Here is a 19,978-nt window from a genome sequence, read left to right as displayed (position 1 = left end):
ACGTGGTAGAAGGAGAAAACCAGCTCCAATGAGTTGTCCTCTGACTTCCAAATGTGCATCATAGTACTAGCTCTCCTGCATGCATGTGCACCCACACACAAACACACTAAATATTAGAAAAGAAAAAAATACTGCTTTTCTTTAGAAACTCTCAAGATGCTGGCAAGAAGAATTTTAGATAAATGGGGTTCAAATGTAGGGAAACTAATTCCACACCCTTCTCAAAGCTATATCAAGAGATAAGGAATCTGTAAATACCAGACTTAGGTAATGGCTATTATGGTAATTATTTAAAAGAACACCATTTCAGTGGAAGAGAGTATAAGTTTCAAAGGCAGTAATAGAAAATAGATTTGGGTGTCACAAATACTTGAATTAAATTGACTGCCAGAATGTCAGATAGTATTCATTAAGTTACAGTAGAAAAGCAAGAACAGGAAAAAAATATTTAATTATCTTGTGTTTGTCCTGCTTGGGATCCCAGCATATTTGATATTGAATAAAACATGAATAAGATACAGCTATGCTTAATGCAACTTAAGTGTGCATAATAGGCCTCTGGGAAATAATAAAACAATTACAATCTTAAAATAAACCACAATCAAAGGAGATTCCAAGAACCTATTAGCATGCAATCCATAGATAAACTTCACCCAGTCCCCTAAGAATGTCTTATTACGGGTTAGATGTTGATAACGAGACTATGTAGGGCTTACTGATTGATTCGCCAGCATTTTCTCTTTATGTTGATTCCCTGAGGCTCCCTTTTGTTATTTATTTTAATAGTTTATTTGAATGATTTTGTGAAGGAGGAATAAGTAATGTTTATAAAAATGTTGCTTAATGTTTCATTTTTGGAAAATGTGTATATGCTCTTCTTTGTCCATGATAGCAAAACTTTCTGTCTTTCCTCATTGAATCTGAACTAATTGCCATTGTTTTGAATTGTATTGAAGGTGGCAAACCTTGCTTGTTCAATGTCAGCAAATGAAGATGGGATGAAAATCGTCAGAATTGCTGCCAATCACCTGGAAACCCTGTGTCCACAGGTAGAGTAACTAAGTCAATGTCTCCTATACAGTTATGCTTAATTCTTCATACCTACTTGATATATACTAGAATGTCTGTTATAAACAAGGAGGAGTGATTTATTCTCATATCAAGAGCTATTTTCTACCAAGGAATTAGTTCTTGTAGATCTTTGAGATGGTCCTGTAAGATTTGCTGAGTTAAATATGTCCCAGCTTCTGAAGCTGGCTAGAAACAATTGAAAATGGGCACAGTCAATCCAGATAACTAACCTTAAGCCCAACTCATTCCACTAAATCCATTCCACCTCTACATAAGAAACAAGGGAAAGCAGGCTTATTCTGTAGATTTCTAAGGGAAAAATAATTCTGTACTATAAATCCTAAAATATTATAAGATGAAATAATATTTTCAGTGAAAGGCATTTATTTTACAGATGAAAAATTTTGATTTTTAGAGAAATTAAATTTTATAGAGATGCTTATTTTAAACCAGTAGTTCTTTCTGTCAGTAAAAGCTAGATGCTGATAAACCTTTAATAGAAGTCACAGAAAACCTCTGTACAAGGTTTTACTATTCCAAACCATGTATTGTGTTTATTTTGATAAAGGGTTGCTGCTTTAGAATTGAAGATGGTAATTCACGGTGGTAGCAGTGACCTGTAATCTCAATGCCCTCATGCCTGACGATCAGAAGTGTGAGGCTACCATGACTGGGCTATACAGAAAGATAGTATTTGAATATAGTCAAACCCATACCAAACCAACCAGGCAATAAAAGAAGATATGACTAATCAGAACTATTTTCTTGGTAACTGTTTAGTAGTTTCATAAGAGCCAATGAACAGCATATTTTTAGGGAATTATTTTAGATCACTAGTTTCCTTGAAGTCATGAATCACAATATATATTAGGGCAAATATTAAAAATTAAGCATGCTTAATAAACAGAAAAAGGTGTGCATATACACTTCTATAAAGATTGCAAATGGTGTAAGGAAAACTTGTTAAATGCTTTGTTTGCCTTATGTGATAACTTCATTTCTAATACTGTTGTGGGACAAGTCACGGTGTCTGTTTCTTTGGTTTAATGTCAGGTAACAAAAAGAAGGCTTGGCTAGCCAGACTCAAGCAGTGGTCTCCAACTGATAGTCAGTTTTCTATGGGAGCTTGTGGGGAACAGGGTACTGCAGCAAGGTCTCTAAAGTTGTTGAACCCATTGAACAGCTGCTTACAGGTGTTCTCATGTCTAAGTGGTAGCCCACACTTGGTGCTATTGCCTCATGGAGTGTCTTCAATATAAAGACTGTTAAGTATGTTATTGGATCTGCCAGTTTCCTGATTTTGGAGTAGAATGTGCATTCACCCACAGGTCTGAGTAGTTGCCATTCTGATTTTTTACTTGCCTATTTCCATTGTTCATTTTTAAGGCAGGGGGAAGATTTTAAAATTAATATTCTTAGGTATTTTCTTATATGAATACAGTGTCTTAAGATTATAATCACTCCCTAATCAATTTGTACTCCAAGTCCTCCTGTACCCTTACTATGTCCTGTTACCAACTTCATTAGAATTTCCTTCCCCTCTTCTTCCTCCTCCTTTCCTCCTGAGTCTTGTTAGTAGTGCATATGTGTGGATGGATGTAACTTTATCCTGTGAACCATGAGCAACTTAACATGGACTGTCACTGAAGAAAACTGGGTTTTCCTTCCACAGTAGCCATCACCTGGCACAAGCTCCTGAGTAAGGAGTGGGGGCTGGTAAACATACTTCATACATACTAGGGTATGGACTGAGTTAATCATACGAAGGGCTTGTGAAGGCAACCACAGCTGCAGCGAGTTCCTGAATATACTAGGTCTGTAATGCCCAGAAGAAATGGTTTTTCAGCAGTCCTCTCCAGCTTCTTCTCTAGTGTTCCCCAAGTCATTGGGAGGGCCTGTCCCAATTAGAACCAAGCACAGTCACTTATTCTCCTCAATTTGACAAATTGTGAGTCTCTGTATTAGCTATCACCCACTGCATTAAGAAATTTCTCTGGTGAGATATGAAGGATATAAGGAATTATGGTAACAAGGATATATATATTTAGAGGATTGACTTTGATACTATATCACTTTCTTTGCAGATTTTTTTAAATTAGGCTACATCTATTGTACATGGTATTATATCTCATAAGAATATTTTTATATAAGTGTGCATTTTACTTTGACTGCATTACTCCAGGGTTTTCTATGCTCTCCTTTATTTCCTTTCCAAGTCCTATTGGTCTCCTTAATTTCCCTAGACAGATGTGAAAGTTTCACATCTGCTTTCCTGTATTATGTGCATACATGATTTTATGTCTCAACAGAGAATTTCGAATTCCCAAATGAATAAAAAAAGTGTAATGTTTGTCCTTTTGAGTCTGACTTAGTCACTAAGTGTGATATTATCTAGCTGCCTCCATTTTATGCAAATGATATAGTTTCATTCTTCTTTACTGCTCAGCAAAATTGTATTGTGTATTTGTACACACATATATACACACATCTACTTATGCATGTGGCATCTACATATGCATGTGTGTATATATAACTAAAATGGTTGTTTTCATTCCCCCTTTCATAAAATTTTCAAGAACAACTCACAAATTTTATAAAAATCATGCAAATATTTTCAAATACAACATTAAAATACTTGAGACCTACTTTGTACTATAATTTATTTTGTATTAAGTTATTGAATCTTTCAACCAGCACATTTTATATATGCAATATATACTATATATACTATACATGTTTATATACACACATTCCCCTAATCAAATTTTTATATTCTTTATGGATTCTTTGAATTTTTATTACTCATTTTAAAATTATTGAATTATACTTCTACATCCTGATGGCCTCCAAAATTTATTTGGCCAATCAGACTTTTCCTTAAAGAGTAGACTCACATATTTGAATTTTTGTATTATTCTCTCCACTTTGCAACTTAGAAACTATCTAACATTTAAGATATCCAAAATGGGATCCCACATGCCCCCATGCCTTCTTCATCTATTTTTCTTGGTTTATTTGATGAACTTTCTGAAAAGCTAATATGATCTATCATGTTTTAATCAAAGTATAAGTTTTTAAAGGATCCCCAGTCTTCTCTGAATTTCAAATTGAGTTTTAGAAAATTTTATGTTTTTATGCATATTTGTATTTTGACAGCTTGTGTATCTGTACATTACACATGCTTGAGACCAAAGGAAAGTGTTGGAGCCCCTGGAACTAGAGATACAGATGACTGTGAGCTGCCATGTGGGTCCTTAGAATAGAACCTGGGTCCTCTGGGATAACAACAATTTCTCTTAAATACTGAGCCATTTCTTATGGTCCTCCAGTTGACATTTAAAACTATACTATGCATACTCGAATTTGGGATTAGTATGTCTGGAGTATAGTTCAGTGTGTGTGTGTGTGTTGTGTGTGTGTGTGTATTTGTGCATGTGTATGTATACATGTGTGTGCAGTTTTATAGCTTTGCGTTTTGACAATATCTATTAGAAAAAATGCCACATAACTTTTGGGCATAACCCAACTCCCAGATATTCATAAATGCACATAATATATGAGTATAATTTTAACACAAAATTTTCCATAATGAATAAAGCTAAAACTAAACTAAATGTCTATAGTCATCACATTAAAAGCTGTTTAAGAAGTAAGTCAGACTTCCTGAAGGTTGTTTTCTTTATCACTTGTCTTGGAGGTCTTCCATCCAAAAGACAGAACTATTAAAAATAATGCTAAGTTGACTCTGGATTGAGTGGGAGGAGCTGACAACATGAAACTTTATTCCTATTTGCTAAGTCCAGTTGAATTCACCTTGCACTCAACATAGTGAACCATTCCATTTCCCATTGTGCTTAAAGTACAATTACAACTAAAATGTCTTATTACAAGTAACTTGCTTTAGAGGAGGATTGCCGCTTGTAGCTTATTTAGTAGACAGCGTCTGAAATAGTGACATGTCTTGAAACTGAGTTGTATGTAAACCTAATGACAGCAACAGAAAAATATTCAGCCAAGAAATTGTAAGCATTAGAGACACATGTTCTCTGTCATCAAAACTTCAAAGGGCTCTAAAGTGAAAGATGGTTTCTGACAGGCCCTAAGGGGATCAGCTACAGCCTATGAACTGAATTTAGAGTGAGACACAATTCAAATCAGTATAGAGACAAGACTGGTAACAGAGTTGTTCTGACTTAAGTTTAGCTAAGATGAAGGGTCTCAATGTCATAGACATCATAGACATTTGGCTAAGGTAGATGGCTACTTGTTCATGTGACATGCAGAATGTGCAAGCCTAGAGGATTTCCAATACCCCATTTCTGAGGTCCCCTTAAAGACCAGGCTTTCATATAGAAGAAGGAAATATGATCTGGATGACAAGAACGCTGAGGCACTGTAGGTCTTTGAACAATTATATCTGAACTAGACTAAGCATAAAAGGGTAAACTGTTCTTAGGTTTCAACTGTTCAGTATTTTTGAAAAATTCATTATTAATTTTAGTTACTTGTTGATGTAAATGTAGGGAGGGGTTGTGCATGTGAGTGTGGTGCTGAGGAGGTCAGGAGAGAATGTCAGATCCCTAGAGCTGGAGTTATAGGAGATAGTGAACTCCCTGACTCTGGAAGAGTGATACGGTACTCTTTTAACCACTGGAATATTTCTCCATACCACAATAATTTTATTTTTAACAGCTGTCTTAGAGAATAAATATATATTGCTGAAATGTGCCAGTGTTTTCCATTCTCCTTCATTCTCTGGGGGGTTATAAAAACTGTATTTTCTAATCAAAATGATAAATGCTCCAATATGACACATTATCTGCTGACAAGCCAGTCATGGGAACTGATTGGTGTACTCTACCTCTGAGTGGACTGGATAGTTTCATTTCAAGAGGAGCTAATTCTGAGTAGGTTGTGATGTGTGAATATATATATATTATATCAATATTTCAATATTCTTCAATTGCATATTAGCACAAAGCTAAAAGAAAGAGAATTCAAGATTCTAAATATTCCATCATTGGAACTAATGTTTAAAATCTGGAGTCAAATAAGGACAAACATGGAGCCTGGGTCGTAAGCACAATTGATTGCAGAAGTAGATAGCAAAATTATTGCTTCTCAAAAAAAACCCTGCAGCATCCAGAATTGAAAATGACATTTTATATGCAGTTTATTGAATTCTAATCGTGATTCTGTGAAAACATTTTCATTGTCTACAGTTAAATTATGTAAGTATAATTTTTGATAAAGTAAAATTTATTCACCAACTAGATTATGAATTTCTGTATTATTTACTTATTTCCTATTCATCAAACACACTTTATCTTTGGAATAAATAATAAAAACAATAATCTTTCATATTTCTACTTCATCATTTCCAAAGAAAAATTCTAACTCTATTTATGTTCTTCCCCTCTCTTCTCTCTTTTTTATAAAATATATTTAGGTTTTGAAAGTCATATAAATGAGCTATCAATTTAGGTGACAATTATGTTAGTAATATAACAACTGCATTATTTTATCCCTTTAAAATTGTTATGATGTTTAATGTGTGAAATAAAATCAATTTCATATGCTAGGTGCTGGGTTGTTCATGTCTAGATTACTTTTCTGGATTTCTAGTTTATAGGAAAAACAGAAAAACAGGATTTTTTTTCAAGACATTGTAAACTATTGCCACTTGCTGACATGTTTAAATAAAAGCCAAGCACACTGCACCTTGCCAAAAACATCTGAGAAAGAATTGTCATTTTGGAGAGCTGGAGGTATACACTTAGATGATCTTAAGAGTTATCTCTTTGAATGAGATTCCTTAATTTAAAAAAACTAATGAAAACTGGGATATTTTCCTTAGGGAGACTAGAGACTCTATCAGGCAGTCACCCACCAGTGCTCAAATTTTGCAGATGTGATCATGTTTTACAATCTTGGTCTAATTTCAATGATATCTAGCACAGCATTGTTGTTTCTCCATCTGCCTGTCTGATGAAATTGTATCCAATGACTCAACAAACCTACAGAGCTTTGTGAAGCTCCTAATAGATTTTCAGTGACGCAGTTGGGCATAAGAAGCAATGTTTTACAAGTAGCTTTTGGGAAATATAAAACTACTTTGCAGGTTGTAAATAGGGAAAAAAGTTGTTCATCTTATGCATAGAATCTTGGAATTAAAAAAAAGCACTGAATTTGAGAGAAGGTATGCACTGAAGGTTGTACATTTACACATGGTAAATATTAGATCTGTAAGGATATGGATTTTTGCTTCAGATACCTATTTTGTTGTTACATCACTGTTGTGCTAAAATGGCTTGAGAAGTGAATGCTGAAAGGTCCCAGTGCTTCCTATTCCCCTTCATTCTCTGGGGGTTATAAAAACTCAATTTTCTAATCAAAGTACTAGAAGTCGCAAAATGCCACACTATCTGCTGACATGCTAACTAAGATGATTTGAGATTATACATCAAGATGACTCTTTCTCAGTGATGTCATAAAGTTTGGGTGGAGGAAGAGTACCAGAGCATAGCTAAAGAGGAGGCTGGCTTCCTGAGTTTGGATATGAATGTTTGTTTCTATGCTGCTATCTCTCTGTAGGTTCTGCTTGCTAGTGTCAGAACTCCCTTCTGCTCTGAGAAATGCTATTTTCAGCAAATAGCTATTAGACTCTTGGGAGCATCCATGGCACTGGAATGAGCTAGGTCAGGGAGTAGGGATTCAGGGGTTATCTACTAAGGAAGCTCAGAGGAATAAGTTTTAATGTCTGTGGATGTGTTCCATGGAAGAAGCCACAGAAATTGTGCTCAGAAAACTTGAAGTGGGGAAAAATTGTTAATGGTGCAAAATGAAACACATAGCATTATGATTTAACACTGAGGCCAGGCAATAATTTTAGAGTTAACTACAAATCATAGAATACACCGTTCTTTAAGTTTTAAAATTAAGTTTAGACACAGCAGTTATATTAGTGTAAGTGCCAATATTCACATTCACATTAACATTTGCATTCTGGAAAATTCTAACAACATTCTAGTCATATAGGAAAAGTTTATCATGGGAAGTTTATCACAGGAAGAGAGAATGTATTAATCAAAAATAGTGTTCCAGAGAGAGATAGGAAGACATGGCATAGGAATTATAGAATTATTCATGTGGAGAGATTCACAGAAAAGTGACATTTTCTATAGGTATTAAAAGGTAAGAGTTAGACATTTGGGAAAATAGAAAACAGAAATAATTCTAAGCAGAGGAGATGGAAATTTACAACAGCAAATAATGACAAACATGAGTAATTTAATCCATGTTAGTCATATTATTTTTTAGCATGAAAGCTCTTGACAGTTTAGATACATTTTTGTTATATGTAATTGTCATGGTTGTGGGGTTTGACATATCAGAAAACTCACCATCAATTATAATAAATTTGAAAACATATATATGCCCAGCACAGTGCTTGTAAATTTAAAACATACATTATTATTACTACTAATATTATCATTAAATTTGTATGAGTCTGTGTGCTGTAGTAGAGGTACATGTACACATGATATGATACATATATAGAAATTGCAGGATAAGCTTATGGAATTGATTTTCTCCTCTCAAAGTTCTCGATATTGAACTCTGTTACCAGGATTTTGCACATTAAAACAATCTCACTATATTTAAGCACAGTCCTTGTAATAACCAAAAATCATATCCACATACTTCCAAGTATCCTAAGGAAGCAAATCAAATTGAACAAACAAACAAAATAAAATCTAATAATGCAGACCAAAAAGTTATCACATTAAAGTTGGACAAGGCAAACCAACAGAAGGAAAGGAACCCAAAAGAAGGCACAAGAAGCAGAAACCCATTTGTTCACATACTCGGTAATTCCATGGAAACACTAAAGTGGAAACCATAACAGAGTACCTGGGACAGATCCATGTAGGCCCTGTGCATGCTGCTTCAGTCTCTGTGAATTCATATGATATGAGATTTGCTCATGATGACTTTGTGTTCTTGATGTCAGACATCCCCTCTGGCTCTTATATGCTTTTAGCTTCCTCTTCTGTGGGATTCCCTGAGTTCTCAGACAATGGATTTGATGGAAACATTCTATTTAGGGCTGAGAGTATCAATGTTTCTCTTTCTCTGTGTAGTATCTGGCTGTTGGTCCCATGCTTCTTCCTCTCTGCTACAAGAGGAAGCATATCTGATGATGACTGAATAAGGCACTGATCTATGAGTATAGCAGCATTTCATTAAGAGTAGTTTTATTGCTATGTTTTTTTCTCATTTTAGGCCACTATTATCTTATTTTGCCCTAGGTCCTTGAGCTATGTAGTCTCAGGTTTTGGTCACCCAGTTCCATCTCGTGAAGTGGGCCTTAAGTCAAGTCAGTTATCTCTTGGTTATTCCCACAAGTTTTGTGCCACCCTTACCCTAGAATAGTGGTTCTCAATCTTCCTAAGGCTGCAAGCCTTTAATACAGTTCTTCATGCTGTGGTGACCCTCAATCAAAACATTGTTTTGCTGCTACTTCATAACTGTAACTTTGCTACTGTTATGAATTGTAATGTGAATTAATATGCAGAATATCTAATTTGCAACCACTAAGGGGTCACAACCTATAGGTTGAGAAACATTGATGGCATATTTCCAGGGAGTACACCAGTGCAGATTATGGTTTTGTGGCTGGTTTGTTATTTATGTTTCTGTTTTGATAGCAGGTTGAATACCTTCCTATACCAAAGATTTTGGAATGTAGGGATGAAGGCTCTATGTAGGCACCAGCTCAACATTTCCATGTTCAATGTGCTGTGTCCATATTGTCTTAAGCAATAGGGATCTGCTGTCAAGTTTATGGAGAGCAACAGTCTGGGTTGCTTGTGGGTCTCCTTTGGCCAACAACTCAAGATGTAACCCAAGCCTGATACTGTAAGCTTAGTTGGTGACAAGAGATGGCCAGTAGGGACTCTGTATTTCTCATTACTTGATGATTTATTTAGATCATTTTTGTATATGAGTATATGTTTTGAAATTTCTATTGCATTAGGTTTCCATACCACTCCTAAAGTTTCACTGTCTCTTCCCATATTCATTCCCACAAACCCCTCTCCCTACATCACTCGATCTTCTCATTCCAGATGCCCCATTCATCCAAAATATTAATTCTAATTCCCTTCCATAATGAGAACTATCTGTTCCCTCTAGTCCCTTTCTCTATACCTACCATCTATGGCTTTATGGATTGTAGTTTGGTTATCGCCCACTTAACTGCTAGTTATCCGCATATAAGTGAACGCATACCATATTTGTCTTACTGGGCCTGGGATACTTCACTCATGATAATGTTTTCTAGTTCCTATAACATAGGTATTTTTACTGGGAAATTGAGACTGTTGATGTTGAGAGAGATCAATGACCATGATTGTTGATTCCTCTTATTTTCTTGTTGTTGTTGCTGTTATTGTTGTTGTTGTTAGTGGTAGTGGTAGTGTGTGTGTGGTGTGTGTGTGTGTGTGTGTGTGTGTGTGTGTGTGTGTATACTTGCCTTCTTTTGGCTTTACTGCTCTGAAATTGTTTATCCCTAAGGTGTTAGAAGCTAAACTCCAACACAAAGAGGTTAACCACACAAGACAACAATTTAAATACGGTTTTAAAACTTGAGGTTTTTCTGTGTAGTTAGGAAGTAATGTTAGTGCCAAAAATATTTGTTGATAACACTATTTTTAAATATAAAATTAAAGAAATAAGTGCTTGAGCCATTATATTTGACCAAATACAGAATGTCTGTGGCTGTTTCTTCTAAGAACTCTGTCTTGAGGATGTAAACCAGCATACTGAAAATGCCTACACCCTGTTATGGAAACTTTGCTGATCTGAGGACCTTATACAAATCCAATCGTTTATCCCTTTCTTTGTGCTATGACAAACAGAGAAAATTATACCCTGTGCCTTGAAGACACTGGGTTCTCGTTCCATGTGTTGTAACTGACAGTGCCAATGACCTCTAAGCCCCAATTGAAATGCAGAGTGTTGCCTGCATTCTCATTAAGAAGAGGCAGTGTTGACTCTGTATCTCACTGAACCAAAAGGTCAGGACTAGCCAGAGACCTCTAAACTCTTGAAGTATGATTTAGTTAAGACAATATCTCAGGAAATTCACTGTTAGAAGAATAATTACACAGATCTAAAAATACATATGCTGAATGTGGTGACACATGTCAATCATGTAAGCACCCAGTAGCTGGAGTTTCAGTCTGCTTTCAGCTACATGTAAAGACCCTGTCTCATTTCCGTCATTATCAATAACAAAAAGAGCAAATGTGCAAAAACTGTTAATATAAACCAACTATGATTTTTCATTTGGGTAATTTTGTATCTGGTTTAAGGTTATTGTTGTAGATGATCTTTAGCAAAGTAAAATCTTGGATGATTTTGCATCTTCCGGGAGTGTGTGACAAGAACAGAAACAACTTCAGGCAGAGGTACCATTAACAGGAAAGAAGGCAGAAGGAAATCAGAACAAGAATAGAGAAACAGAACTTCATGGGGTCTAGAAACTGGCCCTGTATAGAAAGGATAAGTTGTTTCAGGGGAACTAAGAGAGGTAAAATATTGTTTCTAGAGAGTAGCAAGGAAGGGATGAACACATGGTTCATATTTAAAAGTGGAATCTCTGTTTTAACGCACATTTTAAGAAACATCAACTGTATTTATCATACAACAAAATCTGATTCTATATTATGAAGGATAAGATATGTTAAGTACCTCAAAATATGCTTTCCTATTTATCTTATTCTTTGGAACTGCATTAAAGCCAATGTCTTCTTCAGAATGTGCAAATAATTTCTGAATATATAAGGTAACTTTTTTCTTTTGTAGACAAGATACAATTCCAAATGTATCTATACTAGGTGATAGCTTTTTTCATATCATGTAGTTACACATTTCATATTTACAAAAATGTTCTTGCATATAAATGACTTAATACATCTTATGAATAAGGATGAGTTTCAAAACTGTTAGGCAAGTGTAGAAGGTGAAGGATTAAAAAATAAATGGTTTAAGATTTGTTAACTAACAATCTTCTTGAACCAGGAACATTCATTTATTTATATTTCTCTAATTGTAAGTATTGATTTTTAGTATTTCTCTTTACTGTTCAAAACGGTATATAGAATTTATCACAGGAATTTTTAGTTTCAACATTGGGTGTGTGATTAATTTTGGCTCTCTATTTTAGAATTTCAGGTCTTTACACTTTTACAAAAATGATGAATTTTTGTCCTGGACATATTTTGGTATGATTCTGGCAGGCTTTACCTTTCTCTTAAATTAGTATGCATTAGTAAAACATAATCCTGGATGATTATGTGTGTTCTTTAAAATTGTATAGCAACCAGGGTTGGGGGTATTTGAATATAATTCTTGTCTTCTAAAATCATTTGCCATTCTTGCTTTTGTAACAGTTACCCCTTGACATAAAAATTGGTAGATTAATATACTCACTCTGATATTTCTATACAATATTTTACAAGTCTTAATAACCTTCAAAGTTTTTATTTAAAATTTAGAGCATTTGCTGTAGCAGGCTATAAAGATTCACATTCCAAGCAGTTTTGGCCCCCTTTTACACATTTATGGATAGTATTAGAAAGAACAATTTGATTGAGCATAAAAGATTAGATTCTTGCCAAATATTTGGCTTATTTTGTTTAAAAATGTCTCATATAATATCCCTCACATTGGATCCATAAAATATACTTCAGTTCTATTTTGTTTTCACATAGACTCTTACTTTATACTTCAGGATAGCTTCAAACTGTCAGTTTTCCCTTCTGTACCTCCCATATGTTGGGATTTTAAGCATGCATCATCACATTTAATTTTCCAAACTACTGTCTTAAAACAAAACTTACTGCTGAACACTGGATTTCACCAGTTAAATGATTTAAATTAATGCATGTAACTTGTTACACAGGAAAATTAGTTTCTATCTTAGTACTAGTCTACACATTTGTTAAATTTCATCTTCTTTCTAATTTGCCTTTGTTAGTCATTTCTTCATCTCCAATGACTTTATATAATTTTAATGAGCTCGTTTTCCTAAAATGTTGTCATTAAACACAAGTGAATGATTAGATATGAAATAAATCTTTCAAGACCTTATCTGTGTTTTCAAGTGTCATAGGGACCCAAAGGAATGTGTGCTTACTCTCCCTTATGGAGAGGTGCTGATGAAACTTACATGATGTTTGTGAAAGACACAGGTTGGAAAAATTAATTTGAACAGAGTGTTCATATGGAATAAACAAAAACATCGGAAAAATCCTTGCTTCAAAAACACTTCAAATTTATTACCTAAATAAATTTTTATAATGAAAAGAAGGAAACAACAACAAAGGAAAAATGAAGGAAAGGAAGAGAAGAAAAAAAATCATGCAGTTAGTTTCTAGAGCTCTGTAGTAGTGAAGGACTTGATTGCCATTAAATTTCCCTTTGCTGCCTTGATCAGCAACTCAAGAGTCCACTTGCACTTTCCAAGTAGAGTTGTTTTGTTGAAAGAGACATTCAATAGGTAATCAAATAATAGGTCAGCTATATTAGGAAAAGAGTCTTTGGCTTTCAAAAAGGTATTATGTCAATCTAAGAGAAGGGTTTTGGATAGGAAATTTTCTATAATTTGAAGGGATACTAAGAGAAAAGGGTTAGAAAACCAAGAATACCACAGCTCATGGCAACACAACTGCCTATCAACAGGAAGAATTTTTATATTGCATTCTCAAGGAAAATCTTATGTCTTCTTTGGCAGGGAAGGAAAGTCCCTGTTAGTGAAGCTTTATTGGTAAGTTCATAAGGACGTGACAGTCATCTTCCTGTGAAAGTCTCTGCTTCTCTGTGCTGAATACACTATGGGCTGCCACTAAACAATGGTCTGACTTGAGTTTCTGCCAAAAGATTCCTATAGATCATGAGATTCCAAGACAAAGAAATGAAAACTATTTTGAAAAAAATACAATGGGGTCAGTCATTGCCAACATTTGTTTCCAATCTTTAAACAGAGACTTCAAATCAAATAATTACTTGAAACATTTCATTGAGAGATATTTTATCCATCAGTCATTTCATGAATCCTGAGTAGCCACATAGAAGACTCCTTCCTAGTCATTGCACATATTGCACTAAACATGCATGTAGATATGAATTTTGCCTTCTATGTGAGTATGCTAAACAAAAATGTGGAAACAAAATAATTTTCAGAATATCGTGTGTGTGTTTGTGTGTGTGTGTGTGTGTGTGTGTGTGTGTGTGTGTGAGTGCAGGTACTTGTAGAGGGCATCAAATCCCTTGGATCTTGAGTTACAATTATGAACCACCCTGTATGGGTGCTCACAACTAATTTTAGGTCCTCTAGAAATACTTCTGGGGGTATTTTCTTATAGCCACTTAGGAAGTAGTACTTTCTCTTAAACACGTTACAATCTTTCTAGTCTCCAGACATGATCATGTGTAAGATGCTCTTTTATTAAAATTTTTATTTAAATTAAAACTAATCTTAAAATGAGGTATTCTCTTAATGTATTATTTATATGTAGTGCTATACATAATTAATGAATACAACTTGATATGTTTGCAGATAAATACATAGCCATGTAACTAATTACCTCCATCAAACAGGTAGATATATTCATTGCCTAACCAAATCTTCTCTTAAAATTTACTTAATTTTTATTATCTTTATTATAACTTGAGAAGAACATATAACAAGAGAATTAACCTCTTATTACTTTTCCAATATGCTGCTGTTGGCTATTGGTCTACATTGTATAGGGGACAGTGTAACTTAACATGTACAGCATGGTTATATTTTCCTCCATAAAGTACGTGGAAATAGCAATTCTGTTCTGATACTTTGTGTTTAAGGATTTCAGATTTCACATAGAAGAGCTATCATACAGAATTTGTAACATTGTCTTTGCTTCATTTCACTTAGGATGCCTGCCAGGTGCAACCATGCTGCTACAAATGGCAGGATTCATTTATCTTTACAAGGCTGAATATTTGAATGCAGGAACATGCATTTTTTGTATCAGTTAATCTGTTGACAGGCATTAGGTTGTTTCCATGTTATGGCTACTGTGAACAATTCCATGATGAACATGATATCACTTAGAGATTCTAATTTTCTTTAGGTAAACTTCCAGAATAGTCATTTCTGGGTAATATGCTAGCTCTGTTTTAACTTTTAGAACCACCTTCATTCTTAATAATTTATTAATGGTTATGCCAGTTCTCAGGTTCTTGTAGGGTCTACATAAAGAAGCGAAGCCTTTGCATTTAGGAAGAAAGCATGTCTTTTGCTGTTAGATGGAATGAACTAGATATAATCATTAGGGCTTTCACATCTATGTTGCTGCTTGATTCTGCTTCGCTAGCAATTTTCTACATGTTGATCTACATTCTCCATTGAAAATGAGTTTTTTATGTCCTTACTATTCATGTATTGCTATTTCATTTATTTTTGTGTGTTTGTGTGCCCTAGTATTGGGCATATAATATTTAAAGAATATGCATCATATTAAATTCTGGCACTTTTATTATTTATGGACATTCTTCATTTCTTGTGAACATTTTTGACTTAATGCAATTTTATGTGACAGCTACACATTTACATTTGCCTCGCATGCATGATTTTTCATCAATACCTTCTTTCATCTCTACATTCTCTGCCCTTTTGTATCCATAAATAGATATTTGGTCTCTTATAGCCTTTATACATTTTAAAGAAAACAAAATGGGTGTCCTCAAATACTGTAACTTTCCTATGTTGAGAAAAGAAGCTAAGGACATAGCAATCAGACCAGGGGGATGCAGATTTTGAACCCACTGTTACTCATCATACTTTATTCCATGTTATGAGAAAAGTCTATCTGCCAACAAACATTCTATTAGGTGCTTTCCAACACACCACAGTTGTAAGTCAACATAGCATAGGTGATTCTTTGGTTCATTTTCCCAATGGGCTTGGGTAATATGAATGATGCTGTCTCAAGTCCTACACACCAAGAATTTGTTTTATTCTGTCTTGCTGCCTAGTGCTTTTCCTTTCCCCTTTCTTAGTTGCAAGATCCTGAAATTTGTCTTTAACTTCATCATCCATGCATAGTGAATTAAACAACCCTATCTTTCTAACTTAGGTATTTGTTACTACTGACTTCCATGATTACCATACTTACTCTTTATAACAGTCCTTTTTAACTCCTTGCCTACCTTGTATACCATAAATGCAAAACATTGTGTCTCCCTCTTTTTCCTTCCCTCTCTTAATGTAGTATCATCAATCAATGGTTACAATTGCTTCTAAAACCTATTCGAGCCTCCCTCTTAAATTTTGAAACCCATTAGTTATTACCAAAATTCTGTATTTCAAAATTACACAAATTCTACCTTTAATATTTTGAACTTATTAACTCTATTCCCCCTTCCAGGCTTTTATCCACATCCTGTCTAGATCACTCCTACATTTTTTTCAATTCCATCTTTTTGAAAACTCCATAAATATGCTATCTGTCCAACAATTTCTAATCAACGAGTTTTTCATTATGTATGAATGTATATTTAAGGCTGTTGTATCTTATTATTTATGGACCTTTGTTTCTTGTGACTATTTTTGCATATATTAATTATAATTATATACAATAAATATAACTAGAGTTCTTGCCAAGTATACCATAAATAAGGTAGGAACCAATTGAAATTGAAGATTACTATAATGAGAAAATTTCCAGAAAATTAAGAAAAATAGTTTTGGTATGAAGAAAAATATTACTCTGAAGGATATTCTATAGTTTGTCATATTTTTTAATATTTGTGAAATTGAATATAGCATTTAATGAGTATATGCTATATTCTAAACATTCTGATTAATATTTTCCTTATATTACCTCTCTGAAGTTTCATGCAACTTGAAAATATACTGTCATATTTACAATATACTTTCAAAATTACACAAATGTAATTAGATTTATAGTCATTGTAAATCTAAGAGGAAGAGCTAATATATATGGTGAGCCATGACTCATCATATCCTGCCGAGGTAGATGAATGACTCAGAAAAAGGAACATTTAACAGCAATAACTATAAAGTTTATGTTCAAATTAAATGAACCCATAATATCTATGACTTCCTAAGATTTTCTTAATTGCAGTTCTTGCTTGGGAAAGGTCACCTAACATTCCTTAAAGTCATTCAGAGTTTGAAAGGTGACAACAAAATTATAGATTCTTATAGCAGCACAAGATCAAGGACAATAATTTTCTTATGTATTCACATGCTTATTTTAAATATTTTATGAGTTTAGTTGTTATATGTAGGTGAACTTTGACAAAGTATTGGATATACAATGTTGAAAATCAAAATGGTATCTATCACCGTTGACAGAATGAAGGGACAATATTATAAAGGAATATCATAGCTCTATTGGAATTCTTCTTGTTAGAACAGAGGGTAACAGATCAACAGCAAAAGAGACTTCCTTGGAGTGAAAATATCGTAACACTTAAATAAACTATTTTAGGAATGACAATGATATACCAGGCAGGGTGTCATGACTGTAGTTCTTACACTCAGGTTGGGCTCTAAAGAATAGCACAATTTTGAATCTAGCCTCATCTATACAGTGAGTTGCACACTAGACTGTGCTGCAGAGAGAGACCTTGCTCAAACTTAAATGATTACATAGACAAAAATCTCATCTTTGAACATAATTATAATGAAGCACTTTCCTTCTTTAGATATTCTGGGATATCATTATTGCTTTTAATTTGCCTTCATGTTCCTCTATTTCAAAACAGCCCTCTAGTTTCTAAGACCTAATTGTGCAAATAGAACACATTCAACAATGAAATTGTGTGTTGCCCTTCATTTCATGTGCAGTGGAGTGTGGCAATGGCATTTCAACCAATGAAATCCTCAAAGGGGAGCATATTTCGTACTCAGCAGCATTGTATTCTGAACACAGAACTGGAGTGTTCAATGAGCATGTATTGATTGACCAGTAGTTTTTCAACCTGCTGAAGCTGCTCTCTCCTCAAGGCCAAAAGGACATATTTTCAGGAGCCAAGTCAAGATTTTAAAATGATACAGATGGTGCATGTTCGTCCCTGCTTCAGTACCCACCACACTGCGGAAAGTACTGTCAGCAAAACAGGATGAGAATGTTGCTTTGTTTTCTCTTACTAAGAGGGTATCAGACAATAATTCTGAGACCATTTGAATCCATTCTTACTCAGTTACTTATAAAAACTTTATTCTGCTTGGAGAGCTGAGCCTATGCTTCTGTCTTATACAAACAACTTAAATCCTCCAGATATATTTCAAATTCTACTTTTTTTACATCTACAAACATAGGAGCCATTTTTCTTCTTTATTAATCAACTATATCATCTGTGGATGGTGTATTTTAGGCTTTTTCTTGTAGAAATATCTCAAACTATCAACTTTAACATTGTCCCTTTATTACCTAACCATGTTACAGGTCATCTAATTCCATGTGTTCAACAATAAACACACATACATAAGAAGAATAAATGAGCTCCATAGTGTGTGTGTGTATGTATGTATGTATGCTCACATGCATAACAACTATAGAAGAAGAAGCCATGAGTTTGATTGGAAATAACAGTCTTTTTTATTATGCAATCTTTCATCTAGCACAACTTGTTTAAACCTTCCTTTTGTGTGAGGCTTGGGGATTATGTCATAATGTTAAGTTCTCTGCCTTCAAGAAGAATATGGCTTATTGAAAAGGCTGAAATAAATGTCTTTCAACATGGTATGTAAGACATTATTGACAGCACAACAAGAAAGAGGGGTCTAGACAAGGACTTAGTGGCAATAACTAGATTATCAACTTCATAGACAAAAAGAATGTATCTTATTCAGTCATTTCAATTTAGTTAAGACTATGTACATTGCTGTCAACAGATGTATAGTCAATGATAAAAATGAAACCTAATATAAAAAGTAAACTTACCTATTGGAACCAACTTATTTTCATATGCAAATTAAGAAATTCATAGAAAAGTGGTCATGCTGGAAATATTTCTCCTTATTTTAATTTCTACTGATGTCAAATCTGAATAGAGTTTAAATTCATTAATAGTAACTGAATTAGAACTGTCAGAGCATACCATATAGCCTTATTGGTGATCAAGGGACTGTGGCATAGAAATGGGAATGATTTATCATACCACATAGCTAGAACAATAGGACTGCCAGGAAGATAGAATGGATAAGCTTTCTTCTGTTATTCCTCATGATTTCTAAGCATCCCAAACACTTCATAAATAAGACTAAGAAGATTCAGAAAGGCAGAGAGAAGAGTTCAGATCAGCTAAGGTCTTTGAATCATTAGCAATGGAACGCTGATAAGATCCCTGGGGTTTCTTCTATCTTATACATTCAATACTGATAATCAAAGAACATAACATATCAGAAATAACAGGAGCCACAGGTTCAAACTACAGAAAAATGGAAGAGCTGCAACAAATACCTGTTGTTTTTAGTGAGCGGACCAAGTATGGGAAATAAAACACAGCAGGACAGAAACTTAATTACCCTAATAAGCAAAAGGCAACATTAATAATAAGCAAAATTTTGGACTTCTGATCCCTTTGCTTCTGTCTCTCTATAGTAAAGGTGTGAGAAGCATGCCAGTTTATGCAGGGTTGTGGCTCCAACGCAAGCCTTGGTACACCCTGGCCTCCATTATTTTCCTATTAATTAGCAACTCTCAATGTCATCATTTTGCGTTCTTTTCCTTCCTTTTGTGTTTCCTCTCCATGGATCATCACCTGGAATAGGGATAATTCTGAGTTAAGTTACCTTCAGAGTTAGAGTAATGAGACACAATTA

The 19,978-nt window shown here is 34.3% G+C and overlaps 1 protein-coding gene across 16 annotated transcripts in view; it reads left to right on the top strand.

The window, feature by feature from the left end:
- Ctnna3 (catenin alpha 3) overlaps positions 1 to 19,978 on the top strand; it is a 1,429,068-nt gene that overhangs the window by 919,736 nt on the left and 489,354 nt on the right. For 13 of the 16 annotated variants that reach the window (XR_005871457.1, XM_040732537.1, XM_040732539.1 and 10 more), the window contains one exon: positions 957 to 1,049. The exons of the other annotated variants lie outside the window; for them this stretch is intronic. Coding sequence is in view for 12 of the 13 variants with exons in the window: in XM_040732537.1 (XP_040588471.1) it covers positions 957 to 1,049 (93 nt within the window). In the remaining variant the exon portion in view is untranslated. The remainder of the gene's footprint in view (positions 1 to 956; positions 1,050 to 19,978) is intronic. 16 annotated transcript variants of the gene reach the window in all.

The sequence above is a fragment of the Mesocricetus auratus genome, unplaced genomic scaffold (genome assembly GCF_017639785.1).
Source record: "Mesocricetus auratus isolate SY011 unplaced genomic scaffold, BCM_Maur_2.0 Super-Scaffold_100027, whole genome shotgun sequence".
NCBI classification, from domain to species: domain Eukaryota; kingdom Metazoa; phylum Chordata; class Mammalia; order Rodentia; family Cricetidae; genus Mesocricetus; species Mesocricetus auratus.
The sequence above is the reverse complement of the archived record's forward strand: the minus strand, read 5'-3'. Positions and strand labels throughout refer to the sequence as shown.